This window comes from Pan paniscus, chromosome 1, assembly GCF_029289425.2.
Source record: "Pan paniscus chromosome 1, NHGRI_mPanPan1-v2.0_pri, whole genome shotgun sequence".
NCBI lineage: Eukaryota > Metazoa > Chordata > Mammalia > Primates > Hominidae > Pan > Pan paniscus.
In genome coordinates this window covers 75,857,042-75,875,926 of record NC_073249.2, presented here as the reverse complement: position 1 = coordinate 75,875,926, position 18,885 = coordinate 75,857,042, and the positions used below count along the sequence as shown (strand labels likewise).

At 43.0% G+C, this 18,885-nt stretch overlaps 2 protein-coding genes, 1 long non-coding RNA gene and 10 other non-coding genes across 31 annotated transcripts in view; 2 read left to right on the top strand and 11 right to left on the bottom strand.

Annotated features, from left to right (window-relative positions):
* DARS2 (aspartyl-tRNA synthetase 2, mitochondrial) overlaps nt 1-10,136 on the top strand; it is a 35,625-nt gene extending 25,489 nt beyond the window's left edge. The window contains exons 13-17 of the mRNA XM_003824674.6: nt 110-262; nt 3,130-3,348; nt 3,576-3,686; nt 6,449-6,524; nt 7,301-10,136. Of these exons, the coding sequence (XP_003824722.1) occupies nt 110-262; nt 3,130-3,348; nt 3,576-3,686; nt 6,449-6,524; nt 7,301-7,488 (747 nt within the window). The 3' untranslated portion in view covers nt 7,489-10,136. The remainder of the gene's footprint in view (nt 1-109; nt 263-3,129; nt 3,349-3,575; nt 3,687-6,448; nt 6,525-7,300) is intronic.
* Nucleotides 10,137-13,710: 3,574 nt separating this feature from the next.
* On the bottom strand, nt 13,711-18,110 carry LOC134730281 (uncharacterized). 10 transcript variants are annotated; one of them, XR_010111997.1, is made up of 12 exons: nt 18,072-18,110; nt 16,800-16,852; nt 16,570-16,605; nt 16,337-16,376; nt 15,988-16,017; nt 15,665-15,702; nt 15,285-15,361; nt 15,043-15,096; nt 14,485-14,514; nt 14,294-14,316; nt 14,067-14,114; nt 13,711-13,885 (listed from the first exon to the last, which is right to left on the bottom strand). It is a non-coding gene; the product is annotated as an uncharacterized LOC134730281 (long non-coding RNA). The 10 variants fall into 10 exon arrangements; XR_010112002.1 differs by having other exon boundaries at nt 16,337-16,390; nt 18,072-18,102; XR_010112009.1 differs by having other exon boundaries at nt 17,835-18,100.
* Nucleotides 13,956-14,032, bottom strand: LOC112438422 (small nucleolar RNA SNORD81). Its single transcript, XR_003026844.1, has one exon. It is a non-coding gene; the product is annotated as a small nucleolar RNA SNORD81 (small nucleolar RNA).
* LOC112438457 (small nucleolar RNA SNORD47) lies at nt 14,179-14,255 on the bottom strand. Its single transcript, XR_003026873.1, has one exon. It is a non-coding gene; the product is annotated as a small nucleolar RNA SNORD47 (small nucleolar RNA).
* LOC112438462 (small nucleolar RNA snR60/Z15/Z230/Z193/J17) lies at nt 14,637-14,718 on the bottom strand. Its single transcript, XR_003026878.1, has one exon. It is a non-coding gene; the product is annotated as a small nucleolar RNA snR60/Z15/Z230/Z193/J17 (small nucleolar RNA).
* Nucleotides 15,162-15,246, bottom strand: LOC112438426 (small nucleolar RNA SNORD79). The gene has a single exon (XR_003026848.1). It is a non-coding gene; the product is annotated as a small nucleolar RNA SNORD79 (small nucleolar RNA).
* LOC112438531 (small nucleolar RNA SNORD78) lies at nt 15,436-15,500 on the bottom strand. Its single transcript, XR_003026950.1, has one exon. It is a non-coding gene; the product is annotated as a small nucleolar RNA SNORD78 (small nucleolar RNA).
* LOC112438461 (small nucleolar RNA SNORD44) lies at nt 15,776-15,836 on the bottom strand. The gene has a single exon (XR_003026877.1). It is a non-coding gene; the product is annotated as a small nucleolar RNA SNORD44 (small nucleolar RNA).
* On the bottom strand, nt 16,110-16,177 carry LOC112438520 (small nucleolar RNA SNORD77). The gene has a single exon (XR_003026940.1). It is a non-coding gene; the product is annotated as a small nucleolar RNA SNORD77 (small nucleolar RNA).
* Nucleotides 16,443-16,524, bottom strand: LOC112438416 (small nucleolar RNA SNORD24). Its single transcript, XR_003026839.1, has one exon. It is a non-coding gene; the product is annotated as a small nucleolar RNA SNORD24 (small nucleolar RNA).
* Nucleotides 16,688-16,747, bottom strand: LOC112438608 (small nucleolar RNA SNORD75). Its single transcript, XR_003027015.1, has one exon. It is a non-coding gene; the product is annotated as a small nucleolar RNA SNORD75 (small nucleolar RNA).
* LOC112438459 (small nucleolar RNA SNORD74) lies at nt 17,784-17,863 on the bottom strand. The gene has a single exon (XR_003026876.2). It is a non-coding gene; the product is annotated as a small nucleolar RNA SNORD74 (small nucleolar RNA).
* A 3-nt stretch (nt 18,111-18,113) lies between the features above and the next one.
* The window catches only part of ZBTB37 (zinc finger and BTB domain containing 37), a 35,597-nt gene continuing 34,825 nt past the window's right edge, over nt 18,114-18,885 (top strand). For 6 of the 10 annotated variants that reach the window (XM_034940929.3, XM_008978326.5, XM_034940934.3 and 3 more), the window contains exon 1: nt 18,233-18,517. The gene's annotated coding sequence lies outside the window, so the exon portion shown is untranslated. Of the gene's footprint in view, nt 18,518-18,885 lie in introns of all 10 variants that reach the window. The other 4 variants (XM_055111368.3, XM_055111370.3, XM_003824675.6 and 1 more) reach the window with 3 other exon arrangements.

Here is an 18,885-nt window from a genome sequence, read left to right as displayed (position 1 = left end):
TCTTTTAAATTCTCTTCTATTGGGAACCGGAAATCTTTGTACTATAAGAAGATAAATTAATCCCACTGTTCAAAAAAAAAAAGTGAATAAGTCTTTTTCTTTTACACAGGAAATCTTACCTGTATTCCTTAACGCCAATAGAAACTGGAATTCTCCAGTTGCTAACTTCATAATGGAGTCACAAAGACTGGAATTAATCAGACTAATGGAGACCCAAGAGGAAGATGTGGTCCTACTAACTGCTGGAGAGCACAATAAAGCAGTAAGAAAAGTTACTTCCAAGCATCAGTGCTGTTGATGCTGAACAATGCCTTACTCTCCTATGTATATAGTATATGTTTGAACTGTAGACTGTTAATTCATAAAATGGAGCTGTTCTGCATAAATCTTTTTTTTTTTTTTTTAAGAGACGGAGTTTTGCTCTGTTGCCCAGGTTGGAGTGCAGTGGTGCAATCTTGGCTCACTGCAACCTCCGCCTCCCGGGTTCTAGAGATTCTCCTGCCTCAGCCTCCTGAGTAGCTGGGATTACAGGCGCATGCTGCCATACCCGACTAATTTTTTGTATTTTAGTAGAGACGGGGTTTCACCATGTTGCCCAGACTGGTCTCAAACTCCTCAGCTTAGGCAGTCCACCCGCCGCAGCCTCCTGAAGTGCTAGGATTACAGGCGTGAGCCACCGTGCCCAGCCTGCATAAATCTTATAGTGCTTTATAATGCACTGTATAAAAACTTAAGGGTTGGCCGGGCATGGTGGCTAACGCCTGTAATCCCAACACTTTGGGAGGCCGAGGTGGGTGGATCGCCTGAGGTCAGGAGTTTGAGACCAGCCTGTTCAACGTGGTGAAACATCATCTCTACTAAAAATACAAAAATTAGCCGGGTGTGGTGGCGGGCTAATTTTTGTATTTTGTAGTCCCAGTTCCTCGGGAGGCTGAGGCAGGAGAATCACTTCAACCTGGGAGGGGGAGGTTGCAGTGAGCCGAGATTGTGCCACTGCACTCCAGCCTGGCCGACAGAGCCAGACTCCGTCTCAAAAAAAAAAGGGGTTTTTTTTCATAGCTACCAGCCTCCATTGGCATTACTTAAATAGATTAGACCTGACCCTAATTAGAAAAGCCACTTAGATTAAGGGGTAGTGAAATTAGTCATATAACCATGAAAAAATACTTTCAGTGTCAAGATTTCACAAATGAAGAAAATTAGGAGTCTCAAATTTTTATGCATCATGCATTCGTAAATTGTGGAGGGACGGATCAGACCACTGGAGAGCTGGAGGGCTGGCAGACACCCCTGGACCAACTTGGTCAAAGTGGGACCCTTTTTCCTCAAGAACAGCAGCTGTAGGTGATGAGTGCCATCATGCACTGGCTGAGTCATGATTCTTCAGGGGATATGGAAGACTGAATTAGCTTTAGGGATCTTTGTAAAATATAGAAAAGTATAGTACAAAGTCAAACATGAATATTAAAAATGTACTGTAAAGATCAAGCATGATATAAATTTATTTTTTCACTTTAGTATATAGTTTTTTCAAAATGATAGTGTGTCTAACTAGTACTTCATCAAGTTCTTTCTTCTAATCTAAATTTTCATTTGTCATTGTTTCTTCCACAGAAAAAGTTTCAGAGTTCAGCTTCAAAGCTAAATGTAATCCCCCATCTCCCCTTCCCCTACAATAGTAAAATGAAGAAAGCTATTTATTTCCAAATTTTATTATGAATGCATTTCTTAAAAAAGAACATGGGATTTTGTTCCAAACTAATTTGGCTATTAAACCTTCTCTTGGTATGAACTAAACATGCTGGTGTTTCATTCTCAGGAAGTTATAGGTCTGATTCCTACAAGGCCTTCCTTGAAAGAGAGCTAGAAACCAGACTTTCGAGGAATAACATTAACATTCTGAAAATGTCACAATGAAGGTCCGTTATGTAGACATAAATGTAAGATAGAATGGGCTGCAAAATAATACCCTATCATGTCTCTAGGCATATGTCACTGTTCTAACCAGCTGTCCTTTCTCAGGGAAGTCCTGCACACCATAGGTAGCACTTATTAAGCACTTAGTATTTGCCAAGCCCGTTCTAAGCACTTTGTATACATTAACTCATTTAATCCTCATGCCAACCCTATGAAAGAAGTTCTGATACTGTTGCTATTTTAAAAATAAGAAAAGTGAGGCACAGAGCTTAAAATTTTGCTCACAGTCACACAGCTAGGAAGTGGAGGAGCCGGATTTCTAACCCATGAAGTTGGGTTCCAAAATTCACACTCTTATTTTTTTTATTTTTTTTTTTTTTTTTTGAGATGGTCTCACTCTGTTGCCCAGGCTGGAGTACAGTGGTGCGATCTCAGCTCACTGCAACCTCTGCCTCCTCCCGGGTTCAAGCGATTTTCCTGCCTCAGCCTCCCGAGTAGCTAGGATTACAAGTGCATGCCACCACGCCCGGCTAATTTTTGTATTTTTAGTAGTGACAGGGTTTCACCATGTTGGTCAGGCTGATCTAGAACCCCTGACCTTGTGATCAGCCCGCCTCGGCCTCCCAAAGTGCTGGGATTACAGGTGTGAGCCACTGCACCCCTCCGCACTCTTAAATGGACCTCTAATCTGCATTACCTGTAGTGATAGCCAGCCTTCACTGAACATTAACAGTGTGCCAGGCACTTACCAAATCCTCACCACAACCCTTCAAGAGAAGTGAGGAAATAATCAGAACAACTACCACTCACATACTTTGTCAGGTCCTGCACCTTATGTACATTATCTTAAGCTTCACAGCAGTCTTTTGGAGTTGATATTTTTATCCCAATTTTACAATGAAAAAGGGGTACAGAGAAGTTCATAATTAGCCACACTGAGATTCAGACCCAGGTTTATGAAGTGCTGATCCCTGTGTTCTTAATCACCGAGTTATCGGTACTCACCCAGTTGGTTGAGTGTGATGATTGTTCTCAACCTTGTTGCAATTAGACTTATCCTCAGATCTTTGTGTCCTGAGAAGCAAAGGGCATCCTATCTGTTAATTGGCTAATCCTTTCCTAGAGAATGGCCTGGCTTCGGAATCCAGGCTGTGTCATTTCCTGCCTGCTCTGTCAAGAAGTTAACTCAATGTTTACGTCTTCTGTTTGCAGTGCTCTTTGTTGGGAAAATTACGACTGGAATGTGCTGACCTTCTAGAAACAAGAGGAGTGGTGCTCCGTGACCCCACTCTGTTCTCTTTTCTTTGGGTGGTAGATTTCCCACTCTTCCTGCCCAAGGAGGAAAATCCCAGAGAGCTGGAATCGGCCCACCACCCATTTACTGCTCCCCACCCCAGTGACATACACCTCCTGTACACTGAGCCCAAAAAGGTACCGTATCTATACTTCCAAATCAAAAGGAAATGTGTATATAAAGGCAAAGAACTTCAGACTTCAAGGTCTGATGAAAGATAGGACCCAGTTCTGGAAGCCCCAGAAGAAATTGTGGAGTTTGAGTTAGTAGTAATACATTGTCTTTAAAAATCTACAGGGTCTTCAACCTGTAGAACAGAAAACCAGACATTTTCTCTAACATAAAGTATCTGTGAATCTTCTAGGCCCGTAGCCAACACTATGACTTGGTTTTAAATGGCAATGAAATAGGAGGTGGTTCAATTCGAATTCACAATGCAGAGCTGCAGCGTTATATCCTGGCAACCTTACTAAAGGTAACAAACATCATCTGCTATCCTGGGCTTATTTTTTTACCAGAATATTTTTCAGTTTTGTGTTGTTGTTGTTGTTTGCTTGTTTGTTTTGTTTTTGAGACATTCTGTCACCCAGGCAGGTGTCTACTGGTGCATTCATAGCTCACTGCAATCTCAGTCTCCTGTGCTTAAGCCATCCTCTCACCTCAGCCTCCCAAGTAGCTGTGACTACAGGCACATGCCACCATGCCCGGCAAATTTTTTTATTTTTTTGAAGAGATAAGATTTCCCTATGTTGCTCACACTGCTCTCAAACTCCTGCCCTCAAGCACTCCTCCTGCCTCGGCCTCCCAAAGTGCTGGGATTATAGGCATGAACCACTGCATCTGACTTAAATCAGCCTATTTTATTAAACATTTGTTATGAATGGAGGAGTCACAAGATACAAAATAGCATCAGCTATCTCTCTACCTTTAATGTAGGACTTGGAAAAGTAAATAATAATATTAAAAGTAAATAATAATATTAAATGCTTAAATAGTATCTGGCACATAGCACTATTAAACAGTACTATTTAAATACTAATTAATAGTGCATATTAAATACCCTTATTATAATAGTGCAGATAAATATCCTTATTCTGCCCACTCTAAAGATGAGATTTACTGAGGCAACTTACTTAACTTGCCAAAGTGACAGTACAAAAGTAAGCAGAGTCAGGATTTGAATCCAGGTGAGGTCGCTCTTAAGCCCATGCTCCTAACCACTACCCTGCTTAAAAAAACCATGCAGCTTGAAAAAATAAAAATCAAATCAAATGAAAACCATGCAGTCTGAAGTGACTAAAAATGTTGATAATGTTAGAGAAAGAGAGAGAAGTTTGAAAAGATTTTATATCACTTATTAGATACTACTTTAGCTATATTTAAGGCAGGGATATATTTTAGTGATAGTGGAGTAATCAGGATTTTTTAAAAGTAAAAGAAGAGTCTGTACAGGTGCAGACCTAAGAATTTGAAGTTTGTTGGTGATGCTGTAGAAGGCTTGGGTAGGTTTCAGAAAGGAAAAGGTCTGAGAGAGTCTGGTCCTAAAAGATCGTTTTGTGGGATTAACTGACAAGTGTGAGGTAGGATGGAAGGAGAACTGGGACCATGAGATGACTCCTTTAGCTTTAAGCCTTCAGAGTCCTTAAAGTTTAAGGGCATTGTGAAATCTGTTAACTTTTTTTTTTTTTTTTGAGACAGAGTCTTGCTCTGTCGCCCAGGCTGGAGTGCAGTGGCTCAATCTTGGCTCACTGCAACCTCCGCCGCCTGAGTTCAAGCAATTCTTCTGCCTCAGCCTCCTGAGTAGCTGGGATTACAGGTGTGCACTAACACACCCGGCTATTTTGTATTTTTAGTAGAGACAGAGTTTCACCATGTTGGCCGGGCTGGTCTCGAACTCCTGACCTCAAGAGATCCACCCGCCTTGGCCTCCCAAAGTCCTGGGATTACAGGCGTGAGCCACCGCACCCAGCCGAAATCTGTTAACTTTTCTCCTGCCAATTCAAAGCCTCCAATCACCCATTGGGTTTTGTGTGTTTGTTTGTTTGTTTGTTTTTAAAAAGATGGAGTCTCACTCTGTCACCTAGGCTAGAGTGCAATGGCATGATCATAACTTAGGGCAGCCTCAAACTCCTGGGATCAAGCGATCCTCCTGCCCAGCCCAGCTTCCAGTCAGCAGTTTTCAGCCTTTTTCATTCCTCTCATTGTCAAACTTTTCAAGAGTCACTAAGAATACATTACTTTTTTTTTTTTCTCGCTTTGTCACCCAGACTGGAGTGCAGTGGCGTGATCTTGGTTCACTGCAATCTCCGCCTCCCAGGTTGAAGTGATTCTCCTGCCTTAGCCTCCCGAGTGGCTGGGACCACAGGCACACACCATCACGCCCAGCATTTTTTTTTTTTTTTGGTATTTTTAGTAGATACAGCATTTTGCCATGTTGGCCAGGCTAGTCTTGAACCCCCGATCTCAGGTGATCTGCCTGCATCGGCCTCCCAAAGTGCTGGGATTACAGGTGTGAGCCACCACACCTGGCCTAGAATACATTACTTCTGTTGCTTCCCTAAATAGTGGTTCTCAGCCCTGCTGCACCTTACAATCAAATCACCTGGAAAGCATTAAAAAAAACACTGGTGCCTTGGCTACACATCAGACCAACTGAATAAAAAAGTTCTAAGCATAAGGCTTTGGCCTCTGTTTGTTGGAAGCTTCCCACTTGATCCTGATTTGTAGCCTGGTTGGAGAACCATTTCCAAACATACTTTCAACATTTCTACATGTACTGCCCCACAAAAGTTACTCACAAGATCACCAAATCCAGTGGCCTGTTCTTGGCCCTTAAGTTCTCCTTCCTCCCGGCAGCATTTGACAATGTTGCCCACTTAGTAACGCTCTCTTCCCTTGGTCTCTGTGACAGGAGAGTTTCCTGCTTTTTATCCCCACCTCCTCATTTGGTCTCACTCTGTTTGCATTGTGAATACAGTAAAAGCTGCATTTACTGAACACCAGGCATTTTTGTACATGTTATAATCATCTATGACTTGTCTTTTTCCCTTGCTAACCTGCAAATCACTTAAGGTAATTTTTTCTTTACACTTTTCCAATAAACTTTTATTATCGGTTAAGTCAGGTTTAGCTGTTTTAAAACTCAACTTTGTTTCCCCTTTATCATCTTAAGCCTAGATGGTGGCACTTAGTGGACCTTCAAAATATATTTAAACTGAATTATCTTTTGAATTTCAGGAGGATGTGAAAATGCTCTCCCATCTGCTCCAGGCTTTAGATTATGGGGCACCCCCTCATGGAGGAATTGCCTTAGGTAAACAACTTTTCCTTTTATAAGATAAACTGAATTCCATTGCACTGTCTCAAATTCGGGTTCTCAGTTTGTGTTGGTAGAGGTGGAAGGATGAGTCCAAGAGTTCCATGAGAATGTAAGTTTCTGTTGAAATTTCAGTAATATATTTTTTAAATATATCTTAACAGTTATAAAGATATAACTTAACTGATAATTTGCATTTGAAAGATCATTAATAGCTTAAAACTGCAGATCTTAAGTCAATATTGTTCAAATCCCCATGGCCTCACAGACGCACTCATTGGAGTCTGGAAAGCACTGCTCCATAATGTTCAGCTTGTATGAAAACAGGAAGATGCCAGTGTCCTTCTGATTGCCATGGTTACTCACTTTGCTTGTTTTGTCAAAGCAAGGAAGAGTAAGAAATTCTAGGAAGCTCACCTAGATTGTAGGCCCCAACAATAGGGACTTCCTTCTGTGTTTATGGAGTTCCCTGCCAAGCACCAAATACACTGTTGAATCTGTTTTAGGGCCTTTAGTAAGCCTTTACTAGGAACACTAATCGCTGTGACAATCCAAGTAGCATGTGAACATTAGTCCTGAATACTTTTCCAGAATGAGATAGAAAAGAACCTCTCAAACAAACAAAAGTTCTCTAAAAAGGTAGGGAACGATGGTTGGCTACAGTTTGTTAAAGATTCTTATTTAAAAGTTCTCTACAACTTTTATAGAAAAACTAAGTTATTTCCAACATTAGATTACATTTCTCATCTGTTATCTTTGTATTTTACTCACAGGGTTAGACAGACTGATATGCCTTGTCACTGGATCTCCAAGCATCAGAGATGTCATAGCCTTCCCAAAGTCCTTCCGGGGACATGACCTCATGAGCAATACCCCAGATTCTGTCCCTCCTGAGGAACTGAAGCCCTATCATATCCGAGTCTCCAAGCCAACAGACTCCAAAGCAGAAAGAGCTCATTGAATCATGCATACCATGCAGAAAGTTGAGCTTTTAGGTTTTGTCCTCTTTGCTTCCCCAAGGCTAAAGTCAGATCTAGAGTTCTGCCACAGGTCTAACAATCAAGTCTTTAGATGGAAGGAATCCAGGCAACATTCTTCACCACAACGAAGAAACAGATAGAAGATACCCAATTTTGACTTGATTTCATGCATCATTTGGATTTTTTTTGGTTAGGACTTTTTTTGAAGTTCCTTTTTACTTAGGTGTGAAAGATGGTTCTTTGTTGAAATAATATAGTGGTTTAGTGTTTTCAAATCATGTTTCTCATACCCAAATAGTAGATTATTCACTTAGGACAGAGGTAATCAAATTATGTGTGAAATGTAGGAAAATGCTTGCCCCTGTAAACTAGTGAGTTGATGGAGCATTTGCTTCATCATCCTCATCAAGAGAATCATATAAATTAAGCTTTATAATGACATTTCAACCATCAACATAATATAGTGAGGAGTAGCATAATATTTTTTAATAATGCAGAAAACATCACTGAAATGAGAGTCACAAATTTTTCTTCAGTGTTTCAGCCTGAGCAAGTTACATAAACCTCGCTTAGCCTCCCTTCCTGCTAATGTGTAAAATACATACTTGCCCTGGCTACCTCACCGGGCTGTTATTGCTGGAATCAGAGGAGATAACATATATGGAAGATAAAGTGAATAAAAGTACTTTGAAAAACTATAAAGCATTCCACAAATATGAGATGATGGTATTACCCATCCATAAATAGGTAGATGTATCTCTATTTTATAGTTTCAGATTAAACAAAACGGATATCAATAGTAAAAGTCATTTTACTTATCAATTTTGTTTATATTTTTAGTTTTAAAGATATTATTGGCCGGGAGTGGTGGCTCACACCTGTAATCCCAGCACTTTGGGAGATTGAGGTGGGTGGATCACTTGAGGTCAGGAGTTCAACACCAGCCTGGCCAACATAGTGAAACCCTGTCTCTACTAAAAACACAAAAATTAGCCAGGCATGGTGGCGCATGCCTGTAATCCCAGCCACTCGGGAGGCTGAGGCATGAGGTTTGCTTGAACCTGGGAGATGGAGGTTGCAGTGAGCCAAGATGGTGCCATTACACTCCAGCCTGGGTGACAGAGCAAGACTCCATCTCAAAAAAAAAAAAGACAACAAAGATATTATTAATCACTGAACACTATTTTCTCTCAATTATAAGTAATTGAAAATTCTAATCAACCTTAGATTAACCTCAAATGTGCAAAAAAGTGAACACCAAAACTCATTGTGATTTTAAGTTCTAATCATACACATAAAAGTTTTAATAAACTAACAATTATAAAATGAGGCCGGGTACAGTGGCTCACGCCTATAATCCCAGCACTTTGGGAGGCTGAGGCGGACAGATCACAAGGTCAAGAGATTGAGACCATCCTGGCCAACATGGTGAAACCCCATCTCTACTAAAAATACAAAAATTAGCTGGGTGTGGTGGCACACGCCTGTAGTCCCAGCTACTCAGGAGGCTGAGGCAGGAGAATCACTTGAACCCAGGAGGTGGAGGTTGCAGTGAGCCGAGGTCACACCACTGCACTCCAGCCTGGCAACAGAACAAGACTCCATTTCAAAAAAAAAAAAAAGACAAAATGAGAACAAGGTCTTGATCAGTGATTTGGAAATTGTTTTCTTCTACTCAGTCTTCACTTCTGCCTTGAAATTCTTTTGATTTATACCTTTTTTTTTTTTGAGACAGAGTCTCGCTCTTTTGCCCAGGTTAGAGTGCAGTGGCGCCATCTTGGCTCACTGCAACCTCCACCTCCTGGGTTCAAGTGATTCTCCTGCCTCAGCCTCCTATTTAATTAATTAATAATTGATTTAATGATTTAGTTTAAAATGTTAAATTCATTTTAAAATAACCCATTACATGTTAACACAAATAGCATGTTTTTATTTTATTTTATTTTATTTTGAGACAGAGTCTCACTCTGTTGCCCAGGCTGGAGTGCAGTGGTGTGATCTTGGCTCACTTCATCCTCCACCTCCCGGGTTCAGGCAGTTTTCCTGCCTCAGCCTCCTGAGTAGTTGGGACCACAGGTGCCCTCCACCACACCTGGTTAATTTTTGTATTTTTAGTAGAGACGGGGTTTTGCCATGTTGACCAGGCTGGTCTCAAGCTCCTGGCCTCAGGTGATCCACCTGCCTCAGCCTCCCAAAGTTCTGGGATTACAAAGGCGTAAGCCACCACACTCAGCCATGTTTTTATTTTAAAAATAATTATTTTCAAAAAAAAAAAATAGAAGAGTAACATTGTTTTATATTTCTGCAAATATTTTTTATTTCTGGCTTAATAGAAGACACTAGATTCTGATATCTGCTTCTGTATCCTATCTGTTGTTATATGCTGTTTTGGTTGAAGTCTGTGAAGAAAATCTGACCCCACTCATATATAAAGTTGGAAAAGGGAGGAATATTTTAATAGCTTTCTCTGATAATTATGGATATTCTCTTTGATACCACACCAAAATATGACAAGTAGTAGAGTTCCTTAAAGGCTAGTTGCAATGTGGATTCTGAAATCGTATTGATGAGCTTTTCTAAAGTCCATTGGTGTACCTTGTATTTAAATAGAACTTTTACCTATGTGTGATATTTGTAACACCAGTCCAGTGATTGATCATTTGGAAAATATTGGTTCACTGAGTTATGCAAATCTTCCAAATGTTGACACATTTTGATATACAATATCTAAGACAAAATACCATTAATATTACCACCAATCTCATTACAAAAGTCTTTAAGTCTGAGGAAGCTATAAGGGCACAGAAGTGTATACAAGCCTTCCAAAATTTTAGGTTTCATTTGGAAGCTTGAGTTTTATCATTGGCAACAAATGCCATCAGTTTTTTCCAAGCTGACTTGTTCTTTTTTGAGCAAATCTCTGCCAAAATTACCCCTAAAATATGAATAATCAATTTGTCAGGTTTTTTTCAACTAAAAATGTTCTGTGAAAAAAAGCAGCTAGTTCAGCTTGTATCTCAAACAATTGTAACTACTTTTTCTAGGGAAAAAAAAATCTAGACATCCATACTTTATGGCAGATGTGCTTCATGCATACTTCCCATTTTGTCACACAGAATATCAAAATAACGTGTACTCAAGATTTACTAACAACTAAAATTCCAAAACTGCTAAACAACAGAATGCTGAATAAGGTGATCCAATTTTTAATATTTTATTTGAGACAACATCTCACCCTGTCACCCAGGCTGGAATCCAGTGGTGTGACACAGCTCACTGCATCCTCAACCTCCTGGGCTCAAGCGATCGTCCCACCTCAGTCTCATGAGTGGTTGGGACTACAGGCATGCACCATCATGCCTGGCTCACTTTTTTTTTTTCTTTTTTTTTTTAATTGTAGACACAGGGTCTCACTATGTTGCCCAGGCCGGTCTTGAACTCCTGGACTCAAGCAATCCCCCTGCCTTGGTTTCCCAAAGTGTTGGGATTACAGGCATGAGCTACTACATACAACTGAAATCTTTTAATATGCTTGTCAAAAAGTTTTCTGATTCAGCAAATGGCACTTATATATAAAAGAGGGAACAAGAAGCTGGATGCGGTGGCTCACGCCTGTAATCCCAGCACTTTGAGAGGCTAGGTGGGCAGATCACGAGGTCAGGAGTTCGAGACCAGCCTGGCCAACATGGTGAAACCCCCTCTCTACTAAAAATACAAAAATAGCCAGGCATGGTGGCCCACGCCTGTAATCCCAGCTACTTGGAAGGCTGAGGCAGGAGAATCGCTTGAACCTGGGAGGTGGAGGTTGCAGTGAGCCGAGATTGCGCCGCTACATTCCAGCCTGGGCAACACGAGCGAAACTCCGTCTCAAAAAAAAAAAAAAAAAAAGAAGAATAGAACTTGGCTGGATGCAGTGGCTCACACCTGTAATCCCAGCACTTTGGGAGGGCAGGGCAGTTGGATCACTTGAGGCCAGGAGTTCAAGACCAGCCTGGCTGACATGGTGAAACTCCATCTCTACCAAAAATACAAAAAAAAAAAAAAAAAATTAGCTGGGAGTGGTGGCACACACCTGTCATCCCAGCTACTCAGGTAGTTGAGGCACAACAATCACTTGAGCCTAGGAGGCCCAGGCTGGAGTGAGGTGGCACGATCTTGGTTCACTGCAACCTCCACCTCCAGGGTTCAGAGTAGCTGGGACTACAGGCCCACACTACCACACCCGGCTAATTTTCGCTTTTTTTCAGTAGAGACCGGGTTTTGCCATGTTGGCCAGGCTGGTCTCGAAGCCTGAGCCATCACCTGGCGAAAAGATACTTTGAAATGTAACATCGTTTTTCACTTCAAAATCAAGGTATTTTACCAACTTGCCTTTGGTACCTCCCCAAAAACTGATCTACTACATTTGCAGTTTCATTCATTTTTCCAACATTAAGGAATAAACTTGAAGCGCTTACATTCTTGTGGGGGAAGTAAGAACAAAACACATAATAGGTCATGGTGGTCACATGAAGAGTAAAGGGTAACCGATTGGGGTAGGTGGTGGTAGTTTTGTATGTGTGTTTTCTTTTTTTGAGACCGAGTCTCGCCGTTGCCCAGGCTGGAGTGCGGTGGCATGATCTCAGCTCACTGCAACCTCCACTTTCTAGGTTCAAGCAATTCTCCTGCCTCAGCCTCCTGAGTAGCTGGGATTACAGATGCACGCCACACCTGGCTAACTTTTGTATTTTTAGTAGAGATGGGGGTTTCACCATGTTGGTCAGGCTGGTCTCAAACTCCTGACCGTGTGATCCACCCGCCTCGGCCTCCCAAAGTGGTGGGATTACAGGCATGAACCACCACGCCCAGCCTTCTTTTTTCCTTTGAGACAGAGTCTCACCCTGGCACCCAGGCTGGAGTGCAGTGGCAGGATCGCAGGTCACTGCAACCTCAGCCTCCCAGGTTCAGTTCCCCTGCCTCAGCCTCCCGAGTAGCTGGGACTACAATAGCCCACCACTACACCCGGCTAGATTTTTGTATTTTTAGTAGAGATGGGGTTTCACCATGTTGGCCAGGTTGGTCTTGAAATCCTGACCTCAGGTAATCCGCCCACCTCAGCACCCAGCCAGGTGGTGGTAGTTGTTTTACAGCCTGAGACATTTGGGTGGGCCCCAGGAAATGAAAGAATGTGTTTATTTGGGGGAGGGGGAGGCCTTTTTTCTTAGACAAAATTGCGCATTCCCAACGTACACGCATTTAGTGCATAAGCTGACATTTCAATGAGATTGTGAAATGACAATGGGAAGGGTCCTGAAGAAAACATCAAGCATCAAAGGCCTGGGAGGCCGGGCACTGTGGCTCAGGCCTGTGAAATCCCAGCACTTGGGAGGATGGGGTTTCGTCTCTACTAAAAATACCAAAATGAGTTGGTTGTGATGGTAGGTGCCTATAGTCCTAGCTACAAGAGGCTGAAGAGAATCGCTTGAACCCGGGAGGTAGAGGTTGCAGTGAGCAGTGGTTGAAATCATGCCATTGCACTCCAGCCTGGGCAACAGGATTCAGTCTCAAAAAAAGGAAAATTCAGAGAGAACTGAAGTTTTATCATCATTAATGGGACTAAAGTGCTTTAGCCCAGAAACAGATTTGTAAAACCATTACTGCTAACAAAGACATCATTATAAGCACAGCTGTACTGACACTGAAATTAAAATTTGACCCATCTTGGAATTTTGGCCCCTTGGTCCTGTTTCCCTGGGACAGATTGCCTTAAACCAGTTGTGCCCTTTATACCCACTTTTGGGATCCCTAAACACTTAGTGCTTGCCAGAAACCTATCACCATGGCTATGGATTGTAGATTTTCCCAATTCCATTAATGCCTATCACTAGTTGGGCATTTCTATAGTATTTTCTATAACTTATTTTCCCAGCCTCAGACTCAACATGACTTTCTCCAAAGTAGCTCCATCAATACTTTAAGCTCAAAACCAATTAGCACAGGGGCCTATGAAACCTGACAATTTGCTCATATGGAGAATTAGTAAATATTGCACTTTAATGCATAAGACACCTTGTAAAATACCCATAAAATTTTAACTGGCTGCAGTGTTAATGAAGCAAATACTATGGAGTTATAATAGCCTTTGAATGTGATTTATGCTTAGAGCTAATGAACAGATGAAAAGCACTGTCCTTTTTGAAGAAGTAAACACTACACACTCCAGATGGATTGCAAAAATTTATTAAAATTGGAGACATTGTTTTAATCTTCTTGTGCCATGAGACTCCATCAGGCAGTCTACAAAGACCACTGGGAGGCTGAGGATCACTTGAGCCCAGAAGTTTGAGGCTGTAGTAAGCTTCAAAGGCCACTGCACTCCAGCTTGGGTGAGGCAAGACCCTGTCTCAAAAAATAAGACAAGACTTTTAGCCACACTTACAGACTTCAGTTAAAATGCTACATGGGAATGCAGAATATCAGATATTTTATTGTCATCAAGTAATCAGTGAGAGAGTTCAAGTTGGATTGAGATCATCATGTATTCTGCAATTATAATAGTCCCAACATTTCCAATCCTCACCTTTCAAGCAGTAAGCTGCATGCTTGCTTGTTGTGGTCGTTAAAAACCCTGAAAGCGAAGCCAACATATTAATCATGGCAAAATACAAATGTGTGATGCTTGTTAGTAGAGTAACCTCAGAATCAAAATGGAACGGTTTTACAGTGATATCATTATATTTCATTTGGCAGAATCATTACATCATTGGTTACACTGAAAATCATCACATGTACCAAAAGCTGACTCACCTAGTTTAGGATAACAGGTCTGCCTGTTTGAAGATGAAAAATAATACCCATTTAAAATTTGCCCTACTCAATTTCCTTCTCAGTCACATTTTAACTTTTAAACAGCTAATCACTCCCATCTACAGATTAAGGTGTATATGCCACCAAAACCTTTTGCCACCTTAAAAATTTCCTTAAAAGTTTAAACTAACCTGCATTTCTTCAATCATGAATTCTGAGTCCTGAAATTAAGGGACAATACACAGTAAGACAACTTGCATACAATTAGGAGTAATCCAAAATCTCCAAACATTATAGAATGGCTATATTCCCCTTTTCAGGGCATAAACTAGAATGTTACCGCCAGATACATCAGATAGGAGCGAAAGACTTAATATTGCTCATCAGCGTTAGTCTGCTGAACTATGTTATCATCATTGTATCGGCTCTACAACACTTAAAAACCAGACTTGAGGCGGGGCACGGTGGCTCACGCCTGTAATCCCAGCACTTTGGGAGGTCAGTGCGGGCAGTATCACTTGAGGTCAAGAGTTCGAGACCAGCCTGGACAACATAGCTGTACAAAAATTAGCCAGGCATGGTGTCACATGCCTGTAATCCCAGCTACTCAAGAGGCTGAGGCAGGAGAATTCCTTGAACCTGGTAGGCAGAGGTTGCAGTGAACTGATAGTGCCGCTGCACTCCATTCTGGGCAAGAGCTAGACTCTTGTCTAAAAAAAAAAAAAAAAAAATACTTGGGACTGCTATACCTTTGCTTCTTTAAAAGTTGCTCCACACAGTGTAGTCAAGCCGACTCTCCATACCTGTAGAAATTTTATCTCCTTTACCAATAGGTAGTAATAGGTGGATTTCTAAAAGATTTCCCAATTACTGTTTCAGTTTAAGATTAATCTCCATTTTCTTTCTCAGAGAGATTCCCATCTGCTTTAATTTTAAAATCATCACTAACAGTAGCTCAATCAATTAACGTTAACATCAATAAAACATGTACCTTTAAAAGGTATGACAGGAACTGTCTTCATGTCCTTACCCAAGCAAGTCATCCATGGATAAAAACGTTACCAGGAGCTGGAATACAAATGAGGACTTCCATTAAAATGCTAAACATCATTAAACTCTTTTCAAAGTTGTCTGTCACAGGGTTCTTCAGTGTTACCTTTGTCTACATGCTCATTTCAGGTCAGACATTTGATCAACATCATTACACAAACCCCGTTCCAAACATGCTCAAGGAAAACACACTGTTCCAGACATGCTCAAGGAAAATACAGTCAGTATTCATCAGCCAAGCCTTAAGCCATTAGCTCAGCAGTAAGCATATCACCATCAGCATTTTCATGAAGTCTATCTACTGTTTTCATTAATACTTACCAGAACCATTAAGCTGGTCCAGGCAAGTTGGACTCCACCTAAGAAATAAGAGTGGTCTTAGAATAGCCACAGATGAGTGTTCACCCCCTGCCAAAACTAACAAATGCCTTTAGTCAGTTAGAGCTAATTAAGACCTTCATGTTCAGTCAGCATTTGCTTATCATCATCCAGGCTGCATTTACAAACTTTCTTATTAATCATAACAAGACAAGAATCCGCCATTTATTTAATGCATTCAGCACTAGTAGGAGGTAACTAAAAAGCCATTTGTGCCGTAGGCAGTTTGCCCAGTTACCTGTTTACTTGGATACAGTTTCACTTACCATTTCAACTTCCAGCTTTCTGTCTAATGCCTGTAATTTTAATACAATTGTCAGCAAAAAATATTTTAATGGTAGATTGGTGATACACTGCTTAACCATTAACAGCAAACCACAACCACCCCAGATACATCAGACAGATAGTACATCTCTTCATGATTAAATCTGCTGAACTATGCAACCATCATAGTATCTGTTTTCACATTTTCTTCAGTATTAAACTTAGTATCAATATGAGAGCAAAATTCTCATTTGAAAAGAGGGGAGAGAAGCACTAACATAGATAATCATCATTGCTTTGGCTATTTTCTAATCCCTTAAAAGTGAGAAGTACAAAATAGAGGTTTCTCACCTGTGTGCCAATGGCTTGAGTTAGGCTTGCTGTTTAGGACCTGGGAAGAAACAACTTCATGTGAACTTAGGTGTACTCTCTATGTTCCCCAAATCACCATTTTGGGTGCCTCAGTTAAGATAATGGTGGTTAAGATCCTCATCATTCTAGCACTCAAGAGTAGCAAATAAACTGTCATCATTGTGGCACATCCAATGGCTTTAAATCTTTTTGAGAGGGAATTTTCAACTTACTTCAGTAGCTATTCTCATCCTTCCTTGGGGACACAACTAGAAAACAAAAAGATGCAAGCAAAACAGTGAGAATGAACCTCACAGCAGTCACGTTAAATATAAATGCTGTTAACATTAAAGCCTCAGAATATTATTTCAGAAATCCCTTCTGTCCACTACTCTTAAAGCATCACAGGCTGAGACCACCTCTTAGATTTCATTCTTCCCACCATACTTTCCCCAATTCTTACCTGTCCATAAGGTGCTATCCAGAGCCACACTGCATCTGCACCCAGCACCATACCTAAAGAGATCGGGTACAGATTTTAATTCATTGTTCCACGGTTCTTTTTTTTTTTTTGAGACGGAGTCTCGCTCTGTCGCCCAGGCTGGAGTGCAGTGGCGCCATCTCGGCTCACTGCAAGCTCCGCCTCCCGGGTTCACGCCATTCTCCTGCCTCAGCCTCCCGAGTAGCTGGGACTACAGGCGCCCGCCACCACGCCCGGCTAATTTTTTGTATTTTTAGTAGAGACGGGGTTTCACCGTGTTAGCCAGGATGGTCTCGATCTCCTGACCTCGTGATCCGCCCGCCTCGGCCTCCCAAAGTGCTGGGATTACAGGCGTGAGCCACCGCGCCCGGCCGGTTTTCTTTTTAAAGAACGTGTTCTTTAAAAAAACGGTTCGTCTTTTTAAACCAATGATGCAGGTAACATACCATTCATTATCTAGCGACAGGTAAAGGATACACTTAATGTTACAAAGAAGCACTGCACCCGCAGTTAAGAACCACCGATGGCGGCCGGGCGCGGTGGCTCACGGCTTGTAATCCCAGTATGTTGGGAGACCACGGCTGGTGGATCACCTGAGGTCAGGAGTTCAAGACCAGTCTCGCCAACATGGTGAAACCCCGTCTCTACTAAAAATATAAAAGCCTAGCATGGTGGCGCGCGCCTGTAGTCCCAGTTACTTGGGAGGCTGAGGCAGAACTGCTTAACTCGGGACGCGGAGGTTGCCATTAACCGAGATCGAGCCACTGCATTCCAGCCTGGGTGATAGAACGAGGCTCGGTCTCAAAAAAAAAAGAAAAAAGAAACACTAATGGAAATATTGGTGACACTGCGGAATGCAGGCACTTAAGGACGTGGACTACCACCGACAGCCTTTCATGAGAGCGGACGGCTGATGGAGGCTGGGGTCACGGCCCTTAACAATAGCTTACTCGGGTGACTCGGCATGTGCCACCATCAGAGCGGTTGGCATTCATCATTACTCTCAGATGTCCCTACCAACACAGGCTTCATCAGAGGCAGGGCACGAGAGCCGAGGCTTCTCCGCAGTTCTACTCTAACATAGTCGCAGCTTAGGTCCGCATGCACCATATGTGCAATCCCCCACCATCCTCAACTTGTAGGCCCTGCAAAGGCGCGCGACTGGCTTAAAAGTCCCAGTCAATTCAGGGTGACCTTAGCAGACAAAGGCTGGAGCGCCCAAAAACCCGCAACATTCGCAAAGAAAAAACAAACCTTACAGGAGTCGACTCCTACCTCGAAAAGACAGTATGGTGCCTGGGCTCCTGTATATAAGAGTTCTTTTGATGACGTCACGACGCACGCTCCCGGCAGCGTCCGCTTCGGCTCCTCCCCCTAACCTCCCTCAATCTTCCCCTCATCCAGTACGACCTTCTTCCCACCCCTTAAGTCCGCCCCTTTTCCCCGCCCTTCCTCGCCATTGTGGGCAGAGACATGACCGTCCACGTGATGCCGTGCTCCCGCCCTCCTCCCGACTGAGGAGGAAGAGCAGAGAGGGGAGGGGGCGCGAGGCAAGGAAAGCTCTGGGGATGGGGGAAGGGGGGGCGGTGTAAGGCTGAGTGATTTCCTTCCGGCACGTCGCCCGCTCCGTGGGAGGGGGTGGGGGGTTTCACTTCCGGGACGGTGTTCCGGCCCATTCCGGCCCATTTCCACCCCCGGAGGTAGGTGCTGCTCCTTGACTGGACTCGGGCCCCACACCCCAGTGCCACTTCCCTGCACCGGGGTCACCTCGCCCGCCCTCCGCCGCAGCGCGCTCCTGGGGCGCTCAGCTACTTTCCTTCACCTCCAGGCACCGGGCGACCTTCCACCCCCTTGGCCCCCGGCCGGGCTGATCTGCCGGACCCGCCCCCTCGCGGGGCCCCTCCCTCAGGACCCCGGGAAGGGCGGCCCCCTCCCCCACCGCAGCCGGGACACACCCAGATACGCACACCCACTTCCCGGCAGCTCCCCGCCCGCCGCCGCCTGGAGCCGGTCCCCGGGCGCCGCCCCCTTCCTAGTTCTCACCTGAGCGCTGGCTCCCCCGCCCGAC